At 37.9% G+C, this 22,697-nt stretch overlaps 1 protein-coding gene across 1 annotated transcript; it reads left to right on the top strand.

The window, feature by feature from the left end:
- The first annotated feature begins 1,459 nt into the window (after positions 1–1,459).
- Positions 1,460–21,422, top strand: gnai3 (guanine nucleotide binding protein (G protein), alpha inhibiting activity polypeptide 3). Its single transcript, XM_017722000.2, has 9 exons — positions 1,460–2,131; positions 9,266–9,308; positions 9,544–9,685; positions 9,797–9,954; positions 12,258–12,386; positions 12,512–12,641; positions 13,740–13,893; positions 15,458–15,670; positions 18,786–21,422. The coding sequence occupies exons 1-8, from the start codon at positions 2,014–2,016 to the stop codon at positions 15,646–15,648; spliced, it is 1,065 nt and encodes a 354-aa protein (XP_017577489.2). The 5' UTR covers positions 1,460–2,013; the 3' UTR covers positions 15,649–15,670; positions 18,786–21,422.
- Positions 21,423–22,697: the final 1,275 nt, after the last annotated feature.

Genomic DNA, 22,697 nt, shown 5'->3' with positions numbered 1-22,697 from the left:
CTCCATTTTTGTCCCCAGCACTTCAAACACAAACTGACGCCCAAGCTCCCAAAGTCTGAGTTAGCAGCAGTAAACTGTACGAGTATGTGAGTTCAACCGACGCTTCAGCTGAACCTGTCCCGTCCAGGATAAGCAGCTTGTGAAGAAAGGTGAGAAGCAAAGTTTAATTACCCAGTCAATTCCAGGAAATTTGACTAGCCACTTAGACCCCAGGAAGGATCATTGAACTGGCTAACGTTAATCCGAATGCATGTGGGAAAACTCAACTAGTAAATGACATCATAGGGCAAAAAAATTTGACTTGACAACAAGATTAATAATTCTAACAGGATTTGTGTTCATGTATCCAGAGGAACACTTCAAATAGCAACTAAGACTCCAGGCTCTACAAATCAACTATCCATTAAAAATACAGGGGAGGGAAATCAGCCCATCAGATTACACTACTGAAAATGCATTTGATCAATCAGATTGCAAGATTGGACGTTGAACTAGCCTATTAGACTGTAAGAAGGAAAACAGTACAATATTATTACAGGAGCAACTTTTCAACTAGCCAATCAGAACACAGGGGGGCAGAATTGTACTGCTGAGTTTAGTGCCAATCTGACGTTTTTACAGTAGTTTGAAGTCAATATGAATCCGAAATCATAACACATTCCCTCTGTGCCGTGGATCTCTGAGCTAGCAGGGTGTTTTGCTGGATGATAAGTGGAGGTGGTGGGAGGTGAAACATGATATTATTGGTTAATGTGATTTTTGCCTGCCCACTGGTACATGATGATGTAACCAAAAATCAGAAGACACTATAGCAGATGGGAAAAGTCATCACATTTTGTGAGAAGATTACAGGAAATTAAGAGTTTTAATATGATTTGATGAACTGAACCAGTTAACATTAACTACCAAGGAAAATGGTCCGTTTCTATTTCAGACTGACATTAAAATAGTTTCAAGTGCGCAAAGAAAACTGTATGCACAGTTGGCCAAGTGATTTCTTTGAAATTAGGCTGCCAATAGCTACTAGCTCAGCAAAACCAGTAGATTGAATTATTGCACAAAAGAGTGAAAAATGTTTTTCAGTTGTTTACAGCCATTAATGCTGAATTATACAATATTCAAATATTAATTCTTCTTTCTGTAAAACTGTAAAAGACTTCACTTTCTGTAAAAGACTTCACCATTTAAACAAATAAGTCAAAATATATCGCATACCAAGTTGTTTCATGTTTTTTTTAATTCTTGCTAATTTAATAATTTACTGACCACTGATATGTTGTTAAGACATTAAAACAATGTTATGCCATTGTAGATTTTATCGATAGATTATAGATTTAGATTTTGTAAATATGCATATAATCGTCTTAAAAGACAGGTAGAAATGTGGCGCTCGGTCTCAGAGGAGACTACATTTCCCAGCATTCGGTAAAAAGCCTTTCCTCACGCTTTTCTGCATTTTTCCGAGTGGCCGTCGAGTGTGGACGGAGCGCGCGATCTGAAGGCGAGCTGAAGCGAGCAGCCAACTTTCTTTAACAAATTAACCCATCTGTTCAAAACTTATTTATATACATGCGCTGTCCTTTGGACTGAATTAAACTGTTCTCAGTTGGGCTTTCAGCTCGTTTGTCGACCCCCGCGCTGCTTGTGAAGTGCAGAGCCGTATCATTGGTCACTTTTTTCACTCGCAGCTGGGCTGCTGGATCTTCTCCAACGAGCCAACACATGCGGTTTCCCCGGAGCTGCCCGTCTTCGCGGACATCTGAGCTCCGTGTGTCCTCAGCCTCTGTTCTGAGGTGTGCTCAGTCGGCAGCTGCTGGTGTGTTTCGCTGCTGCTGCTGCTGCATGGCAGCTCGTCGCCCTGCTCTCCTTCCCATGTGAGGAGCCGTGCCAACGCCTTTTTTCACTGTGACACGCTTCGCTGTTGTGCGAGAACTGCAACGTTGGTGCTGCGACCACTTTTCACTCGTTTCGCGTCTACCTTGGAGCAGCGAGCAGGCGGCTGGCGGGCGGAACATGGGCTGCACATTAAGCGCAGAGGACAAAGCGGCGGTGGAGAGGAGTAAAGAGATTGATCGCAATCTGAGGGAAGATGGAGAGAAGGCATCCAGAGAAGTCAAACTACTGTTGCTCGGTGAGTGAGACGCTAACATGCTCGTGTGCTTCGGTTCAGTGAGGCCGGATGCCATGCGGACCGACTGACCGTTAGCTCTAGTCAGGTAGAAACTGCTGAAATGTAGCTTGAATGTGTTCAGTGCAGGCATGATGGCAGTCAGTGAGTCGAATTAAGGGTTGGCAGTATAACGATATTTTCTCCTTAAATTATGTGGCAGTATGCCTTTCTGGGCTATTGTGGATATCAGTCTTAAAAAAACACTGACTGTCTACATGTTTCATACAGAGTAAGTATATTTAGGCCCGTTTAATTGGATTTAGAGCAAATTAGTTTGTAAAACACTAAATAAAAATAATTGTAGTTATAGGTTTATTTTTTTTTGTCATTTATAGCATTTTTATATGTATCACTACAGGGTGGATTTTGTCTGTTCCAACTTATTACATCTTAATGAAACTAAATATAATGATTCATATTGTGTGTCATAAAGATATCTCAAAGTGTTGTGATTTAATGTTCTTGCCATATCGTCCACCTCTAAGTTGTATCAATGAAGCCACTGATTGTGACTACTGTCTGTATAAAGCAAATCTTCTGGGAAATCATTGAAGCCTGGAAACTCATTGCAGGTCACAGGGAGTGGGTCATTTTAAAAGAGCACATCTTGGGTTTTCAAACCATTTCCTCAACACTTCATCTTTCTTGGACAGCAAGCTGGTGAACTGCCATACCTTCGGCTCAGTTGATACGGATGAGGATGGTGGAATAGGCCCACTATATGGGGGGGGGGGGCCTATTCAGTAGCCTATTAGCTGCTAGGTCAGTAGCCTATTAGAGGAGTTAACTGGACCGTTGTTAATTTAACAGTATTGACCAAGAGCAAGCGGTGTATGTGATGAACAAGGCGAGTTGATGTAAATCACTGTCATTCAAATCATTGTTGTTTTTCTTTAGTGTCAGACCTCAGCTATATATAACGCTCACAAACTAATAATATAGCTGTAGTGTTGTCAATGATAGCAGTGGGCTTCCCTTCCTAAATTACAATAAAGCGCTGCTTGTGAGGCCACACGCCATAATTTGGAGAACCACAATGTAGCAGTCCATCATTTGCTTGGTTAACTGGAAGGTTACAAGATGGACAGGACTAGAATCACTTCTCTCTCTTTATTTCAGGTTTTGGTGCAAGGTCGGTTTTATGTGAGAATATTCATGATGTTCTATTTCTGCTTACATTTTGAACAATAGGTTGACCAGAAGGCAAGTATAGTGTACACGTCGATGCACTAGGGCTGCAAAAAAGGCCTAAATGTACTGCAGTTGGGTTATTATGTTGGAAAGTATTGCATGGGAAAATGTACATTTGTCAGTGCATGAAAACCTGAAAAATCAGGTTTATTTTTAACTCACAACATTTTCCACTAGGATTGATTGATTTTGATCAACTAGACATCCTGACTGGGACAGCATATGTTGCTTCAGCAATAAATTCACACTAAAGATTTTGTAAGTTCTGTTGACCTCAAGTGCTTTTATTTGCAAAACTGCACTTTCAGAAAAAAGGTACAAAACTGTCACTGGGGTAGTACCCCTCTTGTCACTGGGGTAGTACTTCAAGGGTATATCTCAGTACCTTTAGTCAGGGAACATACACTTAGGCCCAGAAATATTTAGACAGTGACACAAGTTTTGGCATTTTAGCTGTTTACCAAAACGTATTCAAGGTACAGTTGAATAATCAACAAGAGCTTAAAGTGCAGACTCATAGTTTTAATTTCAGGGTATTCACATCCTAATTGGAGGAAGGGTTTAGGAATTACAGCTCTTTAATATGTAGCTGATTCTTTTTCAAGGGACCAAAGGTAATTGGACAATTATCTCAAAAGCTATTTCATGGGCTGCACGGGCTATTCCCTCATTAATCCATCATCAATTAGAAAAGTAGAAGGTCTGAAGTTGATTACAGGTGTGGCATTTGCATTTGGAAGCTGTTGCTGTGAACCCACAACATGCGGTCAAAGGAGCTCTCAGTGGAAGTGAAGCAAACAATCGTTAGGCTGAAAAAAAGAAGAAATCCATCAGAGAGATAGCAGAAATGTTAGGAGTGGCTTAAGACAACTTAAGGCAGAAACACCCACAAACAAGCAACTGAAGACAGCTGCAGTAAAGGCCTGACAAAGCATCACAAAGGATGAAACCCAGCGTTTGGTGAGGTCCATGAGTTCCAGACTTCAGGCAGTCATTGCCTGCAAAGGATTCTCAACAAAGTATTAAAAATGAGCATTTTATTTATGTTAAAGTTTTTTGTCCAATTACTTTTGAGCCCCTGAAATGAGGAGACTTTGTAGAAAAATGGTTGCAATTCCTAAACGTTTCATAGGATATTTTTGTTCAACTCCTTGAATTAAACCTGAAAGTCTACACTTCAGTTGCATTTCTGTTGTTTCATTTCAAATCCAATGTGGTGGCATGCAGAGCCCGAATCATGAAGACTGTGTCACTGTCCAAATATTTCTGGGCCTAACTGTAATTGTACCATAATCCATTGAAATTATATTTTCTAAGTTGTATTGACTCCACACAGCCCGTCTCATCTCCAGGCTTTTTATTTTATTGTTCTGTTTTAAAACATTAGGTTATGAAAAGATACAAATATGTACTTTCCTCAGGGAAAAAGCCTCAAAACCACTGTTGTACCTATACATATACATTGTTTGTACCATGAACGAAAAATGTACCTGCACTGAACCTTTATTTCTAACAGTGTGCAGAAAGCACATACGAGTACAAGCAACAAGGTTCGAAATAGATGCTACTTCTCTGGCAATTATGTTTGGAAGCTGCGTCCCCTGCTGCGTTAACCATGTTCATAGCAATTTTGTTGTCTATGCTCATGTGACATTTCATTGTTGGACAGCCTGTTTTTCCCCAGAAATGTATCTTCAGCTGAGACAAGTTGTGAGCAGCTTGGAACTGCATTCTTCTTTCCTGTGGTATGCAGATTATGTAAAGATTACCTAACCTGCAGGAGTTACTCCGTGTTTATGCTGCTGTGTATTTGTCACAGTGTTAGCAGTTCTTAGTACTGCATTGTCCCGTTCTCTGCTGTGGTGCCATTTGATGTTTGTAACTTGTTCAGTAATACAGATACAGAGTTATCAGTTCATTTCAAAGTTGAACAGTCCTGTAACACTGAAGAGGTCCAGATTCACCCACTGGTCAAAAAAACAGGAACATTGTGAGCTTTTTTTTCCAGTTCCTTGGCTCTTGTTTAAACTGTGCAGCTTATTGGAGCATGTAAGGGCGCTTGGCTTATGCTCTGAATACATGAGACCGCTGTGTGCTGGACGCAGGGCTCGCTTTTCAATGAGCCCGATATTGCACGCTCCGTTTAGCCCAGAATGCGATTCATAAATAAGGGCCTTTGCACTGTCCAAATGTTTATCCTAAAGGACTGAGATTTAGCTGGCCTGAGATCAGCTCTCCTGAGGAATGGGCTTTGGGTGCCATCACAATTGCACACTAATTCTTTGTTTAAATCTGGTGTGTTGTTTAAACAATGTGAACACTCGTTAATCTCTGTTGAAATCAGCAAGGTAATGCAAATCAAAGCAGCAAAGACCATGTCTGTGTTGTAACAGATACTGACTTATGTCTTTGTTATGAGTCAGTTTAGGATTTGATTTTGCTAGTCTTCAGAGCAGGGTGGTGGGAATGGGTTCATTCTCACAACTCTTGGGGAGTGCTTCCCTCTTTTGTGCGCCCCACCGCTCTCCTGACATCAGCAGTTTCAGGCCCATTGCTGCCGCTGAAGTCTTACCGCTGGACTGGAATTAATGTGCCGTGCTCAGTATGTGGGGTGGTTTGCAGCTCCATCCAGCCTTTCGAAAGAATCCAAATCATTTTTTCTCCCCCAGTATAACCCACTAATTCTGCTTATCTAATTACGTTTGAACAGTTCATGCTAGCTTTAATGTGGTGCATACATTACATTTTATACTAAAAATAGGGGGTGGGGGTTTGTTTTTGTGCAGTGTCTCTCTTTCACTTTGTGGCACATCAAGTCTTTCAGACTTTGGTGTTTTAGACTTCAGATCCTGCAGTGATGCTCACAGTCTGTTCTTATGAAAATGCTGTATGTTTTTACAGACATGTTAAAGCTTTGTGCTCTGATAAATAGCCGGTTTCTGTTTTTGTCGGCTGTGCTATAAACCAAACAAAAATAAATTTAACATCAACATTTTGACCAGCCTCTTCCTGCATGGTTCGTAGGAGTATATTGCTCTCTCGTGGTCCATAGGAGGATATTAGGCTTACCTCTGTCCAGCCCTAGGGGTCTTCTGGGCTGCTGTGTAGAACTCTCCACTGTAATAGCGCAACGTAAATCAAACTGAGCCGAATTCCTCAGCTGATCTCTATAATAACAGGGGCCTAAACCACAATGCAAATGCCACTGGCACTCACCATGTAATTACAGGGGCTATGAAGCTATTCACACGCCCATTCAAACCATTCACAGATGTTTATGGAAATTAATGTACTGTGACCACTGCGCTCACTTACAGTAAGGGACCTCCGATGGGTGTCTGTGTGCTTCATGCAGGATTTATGCTGGCTATCAATTACAAAAAATGCCTAACTTTACCTGATGCTCTTACTACTGTAGAATAGATGCTTGGCATCCCTGTACTTTCCTCCATATCCCATATCCTGAAGTTAAGTTCTCTGCTGCTTGGATGCGGAATTCACAAAAGAGGTTTGCTTAAACAGTCCCACAAACTCTGTCATCAGCAAGGGAATTTTCCTCCCACAAGTTTATGCTATACGAAAAAGAACTCTATAATAGAACTTGGAATAGAGTTTTTGACCCACAGATATGTAAAGAAACCATATGTGCAGTGGCACATCAGAGTCTTGGGAAGACTCTATATATAGTTCATATTATAATACTTTTATTTCTGATTCAGGTTATATCCTCATGTGGCTGAAAAATGTAGGTAGACTGCCTAATGATTTGCTTAGGCTCTATGCCTAGGTCTTATTCCATCATAGAGTAGTGATGGAAAACTTTTGCAATGTACTGTACTAGTCTTTGTGACCTCAATTGAGCAGGATTTAGATGTTCCTCAATGGGGAAAACACATGGACTATGGTATGTGCCTACAAGGCTCTATTCTAGATATCTTTAGTTTAAAGAAAGGTTGTGTCCGTGTTAGGACACAGTGTATTTATTGAAATTTTGAGTGACCTATATCAGTAGATTTTTGGATTAATCCATTTTTATTTTAAATGTATTGAGAACTCAAGAGGATATAGGCTTTTGTGCAGCCATGTTTTCTTAACTTCCCTAATATTTATATACATAAAGTGCGAAATTCACCCTTCATTTAATTTCCAGTTCAAATGGCCATTCAGTACAAATTTTCTATTTCAGTAAAAATTGTTTAAAAAGTCTTAAAAGATGCAGAGAAAATGACCCGGTAGACCACCAAAACTGTCACGATCACAAACAGTACTTGAAGCTTTCATCTTTGAGAAAGAGGAGAAAATCAAGCTCCACTCTTGCTTCAGATCTGAAACAATCCACAGGTGTTTGTTTATGCATCCACTGTGAGAAGACAACTCGGTGCACATGCAATTAGTTTCTAAGACTGAACTTTAGAGGTGTGGTTCTGATTTTTGCACAGCACTGTATGTTATCATAACCTGTTTATCCTAAGTTTGAAACAGTTTTACCAGGGTGTTGAGGGAAGAAAATCTAATTTGCTGTCAGTTCTGCTAAAATTATGCCTCTAGTTGTTTTAGTAGTTTTATTTAATGAATGTGACAGAGCAGTTAATGTTCATGTCCCAATCTTTTCATGTCCCATTTCTTTTTCTTACTATTTTGTATTGATGTCTCTTTTAATAGAACTAACAGCCCTCCTGTACTCTGTTTCAATTTTTTTCTGAGTAACCCATGGCCTTTGAATTGTGCCAAGGCGTCATCAGATATAGGCGGTGATTTGGACTGCTTTACTTAGCGGACAGCATGTTTATATTGTAGGCTCTCACAGAGGAATTTTCCAAACGAGTTCATCTCTCATTCTTTACGAAGTATAGTACAACAAAACAGTCACATTGCGAAGTTGTGACAATTTAGTTTTAGCACCAACACAAAAATATACTGATGTGTTACCCTGTTAACCAACTGCTATATGTCAGGTACGACCACATGCTGCTATGAATAAATTATGCCATATGGTTCTAAAGGGGATGGGGAGGAGGCAAAGAGAGTCACTCTGTATATATGATTTATTAATGGTAGCCCTGTATGGCCTTCCTGAAACACACAAGCTTAATGCTATGTAATACTCAATACACATTAGTTTATATTTCAGTACAGTATGCTGTGAGTACATTAACTTTTATTACAGAATGGGGTTAATGCCATCACGTAGTTTGCATAGGAGGCAGTTGATGTTTGGGCCAAAATGAATATGTTACATAACAATATGTAACAATAATTTTAAGTTGATTTTATGTCTCCAACAGTATGAAATCAAACATTCGTATTTACAGCAAAGTAATCATATTAAAAATCAAGCCATGTTCCGTGTCACAGTAGATGTGCCATTTCTTTTGTTAAATCTCATTAATAGTGTTTGCCTACATAATTACTTCGTAAACTTGCCCATATCGTAGATGCATACAGGCACGAAATTGAAAATCTCTGTGCATTATGCCCTCGATTCACTAAAAGCTTGTTTATGTCAAATATCTCTTTTTTTTTTTTTCTTCCAGACTAAATGTGAAATTAGCTTTTAGAGTCAGTGATTAGACTTGGTTATAAAAGATCTATGTACAGTGTGCACTATCTCTGTCATATCCTCAGGAGCAGTGGGGTTCAGGATACCAACATCAGACGAACCTTTCATCTGCCTGGCATTTAATCTCTGCGAATGGCAATCACAACCCAAAATAGACCACCTCATTCTCCTGCTCATGCTGGGCTTGTGATGTCGGAGACTCAAGTTGAAAGATCCTATTCATTCTCGGCAGACCTTACCCTGAGCATGTGATCCAGGGCCGGAGGGATATATTGTATTTATCAAACTAGATTGCCAATCCTTTGTGTGACGATCTGCTTCTTTTTGGGTTTTCTTTTCCCCAGGTGCTGGAGAATCAGGGAAAAGCACAATAGTTAAGCAGATGAAGTGAGTCTTTTTTTTTCTTCTTCTTCTTTTTCAAACGACTAATGACAAATCTAAGAATAAGGCTAAAATCATATTTCCTGCTATCACTGGTTCCATGAATACTTTAACCTTCATGGACCAGACTTATATCACTCATTTCTGTAGTAATACTTATTATTGAATAAAAAGTCTTATGATGTGGGCATGCATTAAGGTTAATATTCGTATAACCATAACATAATTGGCTTTGTCTCAGGATCATCCATGAAGATGGCTATTCAGATGAAGAGTGTAAGCAGTACAAAGTGGTGGTGTACAGCAACACAATCCAGTCCATCATTGCTATCATCAGGGCCATGGGCCGTTTAAAGATTGACTTTGGCGACCCTGCGAGAGCAGTGAGTTTTCTTGCCCTGAAACAGAAGCAATCATGTTCCTCAGCATATGTGGCTTTTAAGTGCAAGCCAAGCTACAATGCAGCATTTTGACACTTTCCATTTGTTCTCCAGGATGACGCTCGTCAGTTATTCGTGCTGGCCGGTACAGCGGAGGAAGGGGTCATGACTCCTGAGCTGACCGGAGTCATCCGCAGACTGTGGAAGGATGGTGGAGTCCAGAGCTGCTTTGCCAGGTCTAGAGAATACCAGCTCAATGACTCGGCCTCCTAGTAAGGGCACACTCCAAAACAGAAGACATCCCGCATGGTTTCATGTGAAACAATAGCGTTAGTCTGGTTTACTAGATTGCTATTTCGGTACGTCACGTTGTGATGTGCACCTTTTTTATTTGTCAGATAGGGAGGGTGAAGTCTAGCTGTTCACTTATAGCAGCGCAAACCACCCTGAGAGTTAGAGAGTTAGCTAGCTATTTTCAGTGTTCAAATTATGGAGGGAAGAAATGCTGTGAGTTTAAGGAAAACACTTCAAAACAAAAGGGTGTTGTGGCAAAAAGTCACATGCCAGCTGTCAGTTTTTTTGTTTTTTTTTTACCTGATATAAGCCTATGATTTTTTTTTAGGCTCAATATACCATCCAGATTGAGCACTAACACTAATATTATTCAGTGTATAAAATTGAGAGTTACACTATGTTCAGTAACAATAAATAACAGCTACGTATGAAGTTTGTGCAAGAGAAAAATAACCAAACACTTTATGATGTGGTTTGGGTTAGTTTGGTTGATGTGATGTAGCTTAAGCAGTCTTGATTGGTTCAGTAACTTTGTCTTTACAACAACAGTTAAGATCTGAAAGCTAATTGAAATGCATTGAAATGTCACTGAGTGAGAGCTGAGATCTTTTTCTTTTTTCATTTTTTTCTTGTCAAGTTGAGACATCTCTGCAGATGATAAGGAGTTACTCACGTTGACTGAGACAAGATCTATCTTGTTCTCAAGTGCAGCATTCTAGAATTTCAGTTTGGGAGTCTTCAGCTAGCTGCTTCAGAAGAGGAATTGAGCTTTCAGAGCTACATTCCAGACCTCTTCTCTTTTCCTATTCTCAATCCCCACCGTTCCAGTTAAACTTTGGTTTGGTTTGTTCTTGCCCTGTTTTTGGCTTTGGAATGGCCGGCAGTGTTTCCAGTTATAATAATCAGGAGAGAACAGTTCTAACCACTGGGTGAATTCATACATTCTTTTACATTTATATGCCAAGTTCATCTCAGAGATGATGTGCTGCAGAAGCAGGAGCTAGGAACTTTCCTATTGTGAATAGCAGGTCTTTATTTTGGCAGCATTCCAGCAGAGCATTGGTCTGTGGTGAATGGTGAGATTAGGTGTTTAGCAGTCATGTCATCGGCTGAGAAGACAAGTAGCCTAACCTCTTCCCTTACTCTCACTGTTTCCTTTTTTCCTCACTTAGTGTTCCTTTTTTCCATCTTTGTTTTTGCACTTACTAGAGAACTAGCTAGACTTTTAACCTGTGCTGAGGTGATCATTTGCAGCAGTGTGCATATTTCAAGAACAATGTACTGGCAAAAAATGTAATTTGCAAAAGAATTTAACTTTTCATCCAAGATATATTTGATGTCTGAAATGTGCTTCTGTAGTTTTTCACTGAAGTGACGAGGCTATTGTGGCTAGCAAGTAATGGAAACTTATACCCCACCAGTTAGTACTATGCATGACAATCATCACATGCAGAAGACTTGCTTTTGTGGTTTCTGACTAGGACAGACTGTTTTTTTATGAAAATCAAAATCAGTAAGTCCGCCTCACATCTAGATCAGATGGAATTTTTTCTGTCCTTTTATGGAAAATTCCTATCTAATTTTGTGGATAATAGTTTGTCAGTGTCAGAATCCATATAAGCAAGTCTGGTTGAAAGTACTTAACAAGGCAACATGCTTTGGGCTACGTGTCTGCTGATTTAGGCATGTTTACATAATTGTAATTGGTGGTGGGTATAAGCTTCCATCGCTTGTTAGCTACCTTTTCTTCATAGTTCTAGTGCGAATAAAGCACATTTTAGACCCCAAACATGTCTTGGCTGACAGATGACATTTGCAGTAATGGAAAAAATGTATAAGCTAATTTTTCAATTTACTACCCTTACAAATAACAACTCTTTCATTCTTCTGTCTCTCTTTCTCCTCTTCCCTTCCTCCCTCTCTCTCATATCAAGCCATTGGTCCTGATCTCTTCATATCTCACCAAAATGTCAGCCCTTACATAGTAGATAATTAGTATTTTTTGATTTGTGAGGGATGTGCAAGCTGCCATGAGAAGGTTAAATGGGTGTTTTCATAGGATCATATTGGCTGTCTACTCTGCCAACAGTGTTTTGAGAGCAACAATTTATTTCTTTTTTTGAGTAGTAGTTACAAATAACTTATTGTGATGTCGTAACCTTAATCATTTGCATCACCTTCAATGACTTGAATCATTTGCCTTTAAAACATTATATAATATGTATATTTATAAGGTTTCTAAGTGTGATTAATGTACTAAAAATGATTTCCCATCCCTCAGTTATCTAAATGATCTGGAGAGGATATCCCAGCAGGGCTACATGCCCACGCAGCAAGATGTGCTGAGGACTCGAGTCAAAACCACTGGCATCGTAGAGACGCACTTTACCTTTAAAGAGCTCTATTTCAAGTTAGTTAAACCCTCTTTGTTCCTAACATTACCTTACTTATTGTAACTTGTGAATGGGAATGTTTATGTATAAGTGTGTGTGTGTGTGTGTGTGTGTGTGTGTGTGTGTGTGTGTGTGTTAACAGGATGTTTGACGTAGGTGGTCAGCGTTCTGAGAGAAAGAAGTGGATTCACTGCTTTGAGGGCGTTACAGCCATCATCTTCTGCGTGGCGCTGAGCGATTATGACCTGGTGCTGGCCGAGGATGAAGAGATGGTACTGACTCCTTCCTCTAACTGTTACACCTCATGCAGCTACACTTAGCTCAAACTCATATCTAGAGTTCTTAGTCTGTTAGTTTGCAGCTGGACCAGCTGACAAACACCTGATAAGATGTGGGGATTAAAACTACAGTGCACCTATAGTACAGTGTATATCTTAGATGCACTCATACACATTGCAAGGCTTATGCTGGTATCCCAGCATCCTGGGTAAGCCATGCTGCAACCATGGGATGCTGCTGTGATTATTAATTTGCTAAATGTAATATGTAATATGCCAATATTTAATCCAAAAACTATTTTAATTTGCTTAATAAGTAAGTTTTTTTTACATGAATTTTTACAGCTTGCATAATATTTCCATTAGCACATCTGTGGGAATCCCTGTGTAAAATTAGCATCAAGATAATAAACATTAAACATGGACATTCAAGTGAGATTTTTCTCTTTGTTGGAGTTTTACAGTCTTCTTGAAATCTAATCGAATGTGGTTGTACTATTTACATACTACAGTTGAGTGCTTGTTGTATATAGTAATTAACCAGTGATAACACACAGTGTCCAAACATTAAATTTTTTGAGACCCAATTTATATTTCAGGGCACAAAAATGTGATCTTGACTTATTCTTATTCTAAAGGTAACCATAAATTATGATAATCCAAAAAATTATGTTTTAAAGCATTACATGTTTAGCTATAGAACATTTGATACAAATGATATCATACATAAGCGCATAATTGTATTTATGGTCCACAGATTTGTTTGTGTACATTGTGTGTCTGAGTGTACGCCTGTGTGCCAAGCATGTATTTTGTGAATTGCTGTCTGACATTTGCTGTTTTTTGGGAATCTAATGTGGTTATGCAGAAATATTTATACAAACATGCTCACCTGTCAATAAGCACCTTATCCATGTGTTTTTCAGTAAGTACTTTATTTAATAATAACTAAACATATGTTCCATGAAGATCCAGAAAATTCAGGAAGCATTGTTGACATGTGATGTTACTGTGTTGTGAATTGCCCTTGCAATCAGGAATAATTTAGAGACATTACTCAGCCTTTCTCTACGAAAATATCTTTGTCTGTAGAACCGAATGCATGAGAGCATGAAGCTGTTCGACAGCATCTGCAACAACAAGTGGTTCACTGACACGTCCATCATCCTCTTCCTCAACAAGAAGGACCTGTTTGAAGAGAAGATCAGGAGGAGTCCTCTCACTATCTGCTACCCTGAATACTGTGGTGAGTGTGGGGTTTGTTACCATTTTGAATACCATTTTGAAGGTACTATAATTAAAATGATGGCAAGCCTTGGCTGGTTACAGACACTTTTACTTTTTCTGATTGTATGATTTGCTCAGAATTTAAGGAGCAACGATTTGCAAAGAAAATTACACTGACATGAACAGGAGTAATTTTCAAATGACATCAATAAGTAGAATTCTGAAGTTTTTAGCTTATTCAACATATGAAAATTCTGTGGTAATGCAATGTGGTGAATTCAAAATAGAATATACTATAATACATTGTATGTCCAGATTTTGTAGACCTCTGCTCATCCAATGTTTCTTCTGAAAACAAGGGAGTTTGCCCTGCTCCCCATCACTCCAGAGGTGCTCCATCACTGCAGAGAACGCAGTACCACTGCTCCACAGTCCAGTTCTGAGGAGCTAGCCGGCACTTGGCAGCATGCATGACGACCTTATGCTCGTGTGCAGCTACACCAGAGCGTTCCATTCTTATTGAACTACCCTTGTCAGCAGTGAGTGCGCCTTAAAGTGGGTGAATTTACTAATTAGAAGAGGTGTCTGAATATTTTTATTCATAAAGTGTATCGTTTCAGTATGTTATGTTTTTTGCGAGTTCCAATTTGCGTTTTATTCATGAAATATTTCTCTAAGCCAAGGTTAATAATAACTCTCAAATGAAAGTTTTCCTGTTTTAAATCCAAGGCTGCTGTGTGCAGTGTGAAAGCATACCATTTTCGATCTGAGCTCCAACAAATATATAATGGAAGTAAATGTTACATAAAAAGATTAAAGATGGTATTAAAATCACACTGTTTGTGCTGGAACCTGCTTGTTTAACTCTGACATACACTGAAACCTCAGTCAGCACTCTTTGGCCTCAGTCAGAATTCCTATTCTTTCAGTCGCAAGTAAGTTTCTGTTATGAGCCAGTTTAGACCGACTCATTCCTTGCCTGAAAAAATGAAGAATTATTGCTTGTTAGAACTAATAAAATAAGGGGTAAATATCCATGGTCATGTTTTAAGTGTTGTGGTAAAAGGCAGATCCTAGGGCTGCTTCATGCTGTGGAAAAATGTCTGTTTGTGTCTGCTAGTCATCATCCTTCATCCTCGAATGGAAGCTTGTACTTGCAGTGTTTCTCCTTGGGGATGGTTTAGTATTTCACTCCATCTTTGTAAACATCAAAGATTTATTGCAGTTTACCTGACTTGAGTGTACTTTTAAATACACTGTCAAGACAAGGAAGCACCACAGATAATTCAGGCAAGGGATGTCTACCGCTTTCTTGTGTAGTTACTTGGATGGTTAGTTCATCGGTGGAGCTATGGTCGGAATAGTAATTAGATGAATGTTATGACAGTTCAGCTGTGGGAAATGCCTTGGAGCCGATATTTCAGGTGTTTCTTTCCTTTGGCTCTTGCCCAAGACTGAAATAGCTGTCTTTATATGTTTTACCTGTGTCATTTCTCATTGTTTTCCAGGACCAGTAATGCTTTATATTTTCTTCATGCTTCGCATCTCTGATGATGACAAATCTCCTGGGTTTCTCTGGTCAGGTTCCAACACGTACGAGGAGGCAGCAGCCTACATTCAGTGCCAGTTTGAGGATCTGAACAGGCGGAAGGACACCAAGGAGATCTACACCCACTTTACCTGTGCCACAGACACCAAGAATGTGCAGTTTGTCTTTGATGCAGTCACTGATGTCATCATCAAAAACAACTTAATCGAGTGTGGACTCTACTGAAGCATCATGTTTTAGTGCCAAGGTATGCTCAACAGCTCATAGTAGCCCGGCGTAGTTATTGTAGCTACAGCAGGTTAATGACTAACATGAGAGAAGTAGTGTTAGACATTGTCAGCCAAAAAGCAGAGGAAGCTTGCACCTACTTAGACATTAATACAGTTATGCACTTATTTAAATATTTAAATATTCAACCCCTTAAATACCAAGAAACCAGAAAATGGGTCCAGATGTCCCTTCCTCATACTTTATAACTGCATAACTTACATGTTTGTTTCATTGCAGTTACCAAATCATTAATAGTAGTTTCTGAATAATAAGTCTAGGGGTAAAATAATGTTAAATTTTCGTTCAAATTACTATGTACTATTTGAAGATCTACGTAGATACTGTGTAATTGCATTCATTTGTTAGAACTGTTTTGTAGGGGTTACTTAAAAATGTATCCTGTTACAGATTACTGATTACCCATCAAAAATGTAACCATAACCTTATCCAAAGGATTACATTATTAATGTAATCGGATTACTTCCTGTTACTTTTCGATTACTTGTTTTTAATTAAAGACATATAATTAAATAAAGAAAATGGAAAAAATATATTTTTTTAAAGTCTTTTTAACAAGAATTTAACTTGACACACACCAAACACAAAAAACACACTGTCTTATGAAGCAGAATGATAGATTATAGGTGACTTAAATATTGTGCTTCACAGAAACAGTCAGTGGTCTCACATTTTTGTGAGAATTGCCCAGATCTAATTGGAGCAATTTATGGAAATATTTAAAACATTAAAATGAAGAATTTGTGTAACAGTACAGTTTGTTGTTGAAGTTTAGAAATCAAGCTTTGAGTAGACATGTCTAAACTTTATTCTAAGACTAAACATTCTTAGACTAAAAAACGGGGGAACAAGTAAAACTTGTTCACACACCACATCAACAGTAGTAATAAATAGAGGTCATTTTAAAACCGCTGACTGGCCACTGTGTGTTTTATGTACTATACGGCTGTACTAGTCTGTAAGGTTTCATGTTCGTGCATCATGCTTGGACTTTGATGATCATACTTTGTAGGCACCACCTAATCAGCTCTTAGCAGTTTCAGCAGCTTGTACAAATCACTGTTCTACACGTTTGAAAGACTTTAATTTCAGACAAAACTTAAGTGGAGCTGATCGTCTTAGGTAACTAATGATAATTTACACATATTAACATTTTGTGTGCATCATTCAAAAAGTACTGAAGAAAGGAATCATACAAGTGAAAATGAGACTAATTTTACTGCCCTCAAGACTTAATTTGCTCTCTTTTCATGTTTTAGACTGCAAGTAGACCTGTCAGGTTAAGTTTCTCAAAGGTTTGATTCATGTCCAGTCGAACTGTAGAGCTCCATGTAGCAACAAATGCTAATAAAGAGTTTAGTGTCAGATCACTCTGCTGCTGTAGAATCTGGTGGTGTGGAAATTTTATGTAGATTGGCTGAATAAAAACCTTGACCTGCTACCAGACAAGGGGTTCTTCAGAAAGCTGTCCTGACAGCAGCCGACCCCCTTCCTTCCCTCAAATTAAATACTCTTTAAATATTCACGAGTCCTGTGACATATTATTAAATATGTATTTTAGAATTTACCTGTAATCTGATTAAAGATCAGTCGTTTTTACTGTAACTGTAACAGAATACAGTTACGTTTCTTTTGTATCCTGATTACGTAACGCTACATGTATTCGATTACGATTTGTTTCACAGTTACCTGGCCCTCTTTATTTTTAGTGAGGATTCTCTACTGCAGCTCACTATTTCTCAGCCCAAGAACCCTGTTGCTGTATATAATTAAATCAAATTAAAATTTGATTTTTAAATCAATGTAATCAGATTTAATTATTATAAGGACACTAGGCTTGTGCTGATGTAAACATTTTATATTACTATAATTGTCTTTTTCTTTACTTTTGTCCCAGTTTACAATGTTATTGCAATATTTTATGAGCTTAAAAAGCTAAATGTTTAAAGCTTAATAACATTAAATGACATTATCAGTCCTTTTTCTGGGTAGGTGGTTAGCATGTACCATATGTGCAATAAAATATCATTTATAAAAAAATTAACTAATTAAAAACTCCACATAATGTTCAATTCTCAGTTATCGCTCAATGTTCAATTATCATAGATTATCAATATTTTCTTTACAATTAGGACTGGTGCTGAAAACCTCTGCACTGTAGCCCTTTTGGAGAACTATGAAGTATTCTACAAAATAATTATAATATTTTTAATTATTTAGTCATAAATGTGCGTCAGTCATAACCATGCTTAATGTGGAAGTCTGTACTTTTTAAGTACTGTTATGATAAAAAAACACTGCTGAGAGAGTGCTAATTTCAGCTAGAGCCTCAATGGTTTTTCCCATGTTAAATTAGCATCAAGCTCATGGTTTAATGCTACACATATCTAGCCTACGGATAGATGTGCACAGCTTTTAACAGACATTTAGGTAACATATTTGTACTGTCTGTGAATCTTCCAGTTTACATTTCTTTAAGCTTCACTTTGAAATGCTTAGTAAACAAAACCTTGTTCTGTAGGATGTGTTTACTGTGGTTTTGAACCATTTACTTCCTTTACACAGAATATGACTGAAAGCATACATGTCTTCAGGAGATTCTGCATCTTTCCTCCTCCATGCCAGACAGACTTGAATTTTCACCTTTTTTGAATGAGGTTCTGGATCTAGGAAAAAAAGTTCTGGGACTTCTCTTCACTCTGCCGTACTATGTTTGCATGCGCTATGCATGTTTACCTGCCCTGATCTGCCTCATGTGATCAGATCCTGACAGCGAGTGAAGCTGCTACTTGTTTGATGATATTATAATGGCATTTGTCCTCGATAACATTGCTGAGCATGTATTGCAGTATACCAAATGACCAAATACCAGCACGTGTCTAGAGGACACCCATTTACACCCCTGATGTTTAGTGCTGTTGATGAGGCTTTATCTGAGTTCAGAAACCAGTTAACAGATGGATAACTGTAACAGTGCTGTATGTGCTATATGGTATTCCTCTGATGTAGAGGCTCTCAAAGGCTCTTCTCAAAGAATTCAATTGACTGCCTCTCTTTTCCTTTTATCATTTTAGTCACTGAACGGAGTGGGACTAATGGGAGCATGCCTGATTGGATGGATGTCACTGGTGCTGCCTGTATTGGACTCCAGTCAGTGGGGGACGATGACTAGATACAGACTGCTGCTACCATGCTGCATATACACCGTAGTTCTTACTGTGCATTTTGGAGAAACTCTCTTAATACCCCCACATCTATTGGCAGTCCTTATGTCTGTCTTTAATTCCCTGTTGGAACATAGTGAGGTCAAGATGGGTGAGTGTTTTCTGTTCATGTTTTAATTACCAGGTTCACTTCAGCCATGGAGTTTCCATTGGGTATTACAGTATACAACGTATATGAAGTAGTTCTATGCACGCATTGATTAAAAATCCAAAAAACAATGGATAGCATCAACATACATGTTCACATCTGTTAGACTGTTACCACCTTGGAAATTTGTTTTCCTTGAGATGCATCAGCTCTTTTTCTAAAAGAGGAATATCTAAGTATCATCCGCTACATAACTGTGATTTCACAGCTTTAGAGCAGAGGTTCCCAACCAATGAGCCGTGAGTTGTTTTAGTACAGTATGGCAGAGAGCAGTGGGGAGTTTATTAGCCTAACTGATAACCTCCACCATTTATTAATATTATTGTTAATGTAATTAATGAGTATTAGTATTTTTTTATTTATGGTTAATTGTTGATATAAATAATGTCCATAAATGAACTTTTAAGGGCCTATATCCTACCTATTACCTGTGTTTTCTTATTTTCTCTGATGTCCACTTATGACATTTGTACCAGAACCAGACATTCATTTTACATGACTATTTTCCAGTCTCTTTATCTTGGACAACAGGTTGTTTTCATTACTGTGCCTTTAACACTGATCTGTGTAAATGTTCTCTGTTCTGACTGACTGTCATGTGTTGTGCTTCATTCAAAAAGCAGTCCTCCCTGAAAGTCTTTTTAAATTCAGTGTGAATGGCCAGTAGACAGAATAGACTATTTTATGTAAATGTTTTGTTTTCTGTAACATCACAACAGCTGTTAATTGAAAACAGGTTGACTTGCAAGTTAGTTCTTATATATATGGGCTGTATAGACTGAGGGAGTGAACAGTACATTTTGAAACAGTAACATTTTTTTATGTTACACCAGTTTTCTTTCAATTGAGTGAGGAAAATTGAGTTTGCCTATTGCCAGGCCTTTAAATAATAATACAGTTTTTAATATATTGAATGAGGCAATTGAGCTAATTGTTTACATCATTGTAAACAATGCACACAAATACACCCTCCCACCCTCAATGGTATATCAAAAGTGGTGTGGGCACCGGTTCGGTCTGTGTTGAAAAGGTTGGGACCCCTGCTCTAGAGCACATCTTGTTTTTCTCAACAGTTGTATATGTAAGTTATTGACATTAAGATGTAGCTTTCAATTCTTCCATCTTTTTCGAATTCGGTTTCAGTGAAACCGAAACACATCAAGCTGTATACTTTAGCTGAGCGTTTGTTTCATCATGACTGCAGCTTCAGTATTTCAGGTTTGAAGTTTGGCATAGGTTTCTGATCGCTCTTACTTGCTTCATCACTAGAAAGAAAGTTGTAGCTAAATACTTTTGCTTATTTTTGCCTTTTGTTCCGTTTCTTTTTGACAAACTAGAAATGGACCACTTTATGAGAAGCATATTTTATTATTTGGTATGTGTTCACAATAAGTATGTGTGGATAGTTGTTAAATAAATCCAAGACTGCATGGTACTGGGACTTTAACGCGCAGGCCGAGACCATTGTAATAATTATTGTAGAAAGAAATTGTGACACTTGCATGGAAGGAGAAATTGCTTTCACGGCTTGATATTCTAAAGGTAATTTCCTCTATTTCTTCTCTTTTTAAACTGCTGGGCCCTTTATAACCTACCCGGGTGTTTGTCAGTATCTCAGATGTGTTTATCTTTATATAAATAGTTTTTACTCATTTTGCAAAATGGCCTAAAGTGACTCAGTTGTACTGGTTTTCTCTTACCAGTAATATTAAATACAGAATCCAAAAAGAGAATACTTCATGAGTTACACTTGCACAATGCCACACTAGAATTCCACAGCAAAAGCTAAAGCATAGAATATATATTTGAAAACTGTAATTTTAAAACATTTAAATTTTTTATTAACTATTTGAGAGGTGAACCTACTTCCATTGGATTAGTGTTATAAATGGCCCAGAAATGAAAAGGTGCAATTCACCTTTAAGGTCTTTTGTTGTATATGCTTTGTTTAATCCTGTGGATTTTTGTCCTGTAAACCATACTGACTGAACATGAAGTGTTTTGTAATGTGCACGTTTAAACTGGCGAACATGTTCCATCATGTTATTTGATTGAGCCTGTAGCTTGCCGTCTGCTTCGCACAGGTTCAATTTTGTCCAAAATCACATACTCAGTATAATGCAGTGCACACAATAGTATTATTATCCATCTTTGGAAATATGAGTCACATTTTCACAGGTGGATTTTGAGCTAGTCTCCTTTACACTGCAGGTGCTTATGATTGTACAGCACTCTACTCCTTTACTGCTTGAAGAGCATTTTAAACACAGTGCTTTTTGTGTCCTTTTTCTATAATGGGCCACTAATATCTATTAAAACACTGAATTAGAAAATCCAAAGTTTGTCACGAGCTTTTTTTTTTGACAGATGATTGAGTTACGTTTAGATGGACGGGGGTTTAGGAAAGATTCTGTCAGATTCTTGTGAGAGCTAACCAGATATGTACTTGTAGTTTACACATTCTGTGGTGTGGTATCAAATTGGGGTCTATGGTTATTGTTATACATGTAACATGTAAATATCTTGACCGAGAATTCAGAAGTATTCTTGAGGATGTTTTGGCGCCCTTGTGTCCCAACAAAAACATGATTTAAAGTCATTTAAATTAGGTTTAAAAAAGGGCTTCATGTGCAAAAACTGGTGACCCTATAGACTAGATAGGAATACACCTTAATCCATGTATGTTTTGATATTGTTGTCAATAATAATAATCGTTATTTATATAGCACTTTTCATACATTTAAAAATGCAACTGAAAGTGCTTCACAATAGAAAATAAGCAAATAATAAAAATGCAACAAATACATGCAGTAGCAGAAAACAGGATGTATTAGTAATAATAAAGATAAAAGTATAAATAAAAATTAAACTAGACCAGTATTATCAGTAGCGTTAAACGCAGCTGTTAATATTTAAGAGCATCTTGCTCAGTTTTGAAGGTCTTAAACCTTGGGTGGTCAGAAATTATTACTGGTAATAGTTTGTTTGAATTGAATTTGTAGAGTGCATTCTGTGGTGTTTAGGCAGAAACAAAATGGCTTTGAACTTGTAATTATCAGTAGTATTTAAAACATATATTTAATAGCATCTATTTCAGTTTTGAAGGTCTTTTAAAATTGATCAGTAATGTATTTTAATGTATCAGTAGTGAACTAAAAAAATAATCTGTGTAATGTAAAATGTTTTATTTAATAAGATGACACCAACAGCCCATGGGATGGATGCAAGTCTTTATTTCAGGTTCCTACATTTACAGTCCAGAACATTTCCTCGGATTCAAAACAAAGTAACAGGCCACTAGAGTATTTGTTCTTACTGACTTTCATAAATACATAGTTTCTTCATATATATTTATATGATATCTTCTCTGAAATAGAGATTCACTCTGCTATTCTTATTTACAAAATACACTCCCCTAGTAATTTTATTCTGGGAAAAAAAATATTTCACAGTCTTTAGCATGCTGATTACACTGAAAACAAAGGTGGTTTTGTAATCTGAGTTACAAATGCAAGTTACTTGTCACTCCAAAGAAACTGAAATCCTAATCTGTACATTACATAAAACAAAACAGCTGTATTGCTAGTCCAAGTAATGTTGTCATGCAATGATGT

The sequence above is a fragment of the Pygocentrus nattereri genome, chromosome 28 (genome assembly GCF_015220715.1).
Source record: "Pygocentrus nattereri isolate fPygNat1 chromosome 28, fPygNat1.pri, whole genome shotgun sequence".
NCBI classification, from domain to species: Eukaryota; Metazoa; Chordata; class Actinopteri; order Characiformes; family Serrasalmidae; genus Pygocentrus; species Pygocentrus nattereri.
The sequence above is the reverse complement of the archived record's forward strand: the minus strand, read 5'-3'. Positions and strand labels throughout refer to the sequence as shown.

Bases quoted from the DNA above. Each gene is read 5' to 3' on its own strand.
- gnai3 (XM_017722000.2), top strand. From the start codon at position 2,014: ATGGGCTGCACATTAAGCGCAGAGGACAAAGCGGCGGTGGAGAGGAGT. The intron at 2,132-9,265 runs GTGAGTGAGACG...TCTTTTCCCCAG, and splicing joins AGTCAAACTACTGTTGCTCG to GTGCTGGAGAATCAGGGAAA. The intron at 9,955-12,257 runs GTAAGGGCACAC...CCCATCCCTCAG, and splicing joins CTCAATGACTCGGCCTCCTA to TTATCTAAATGATCTGGAGA.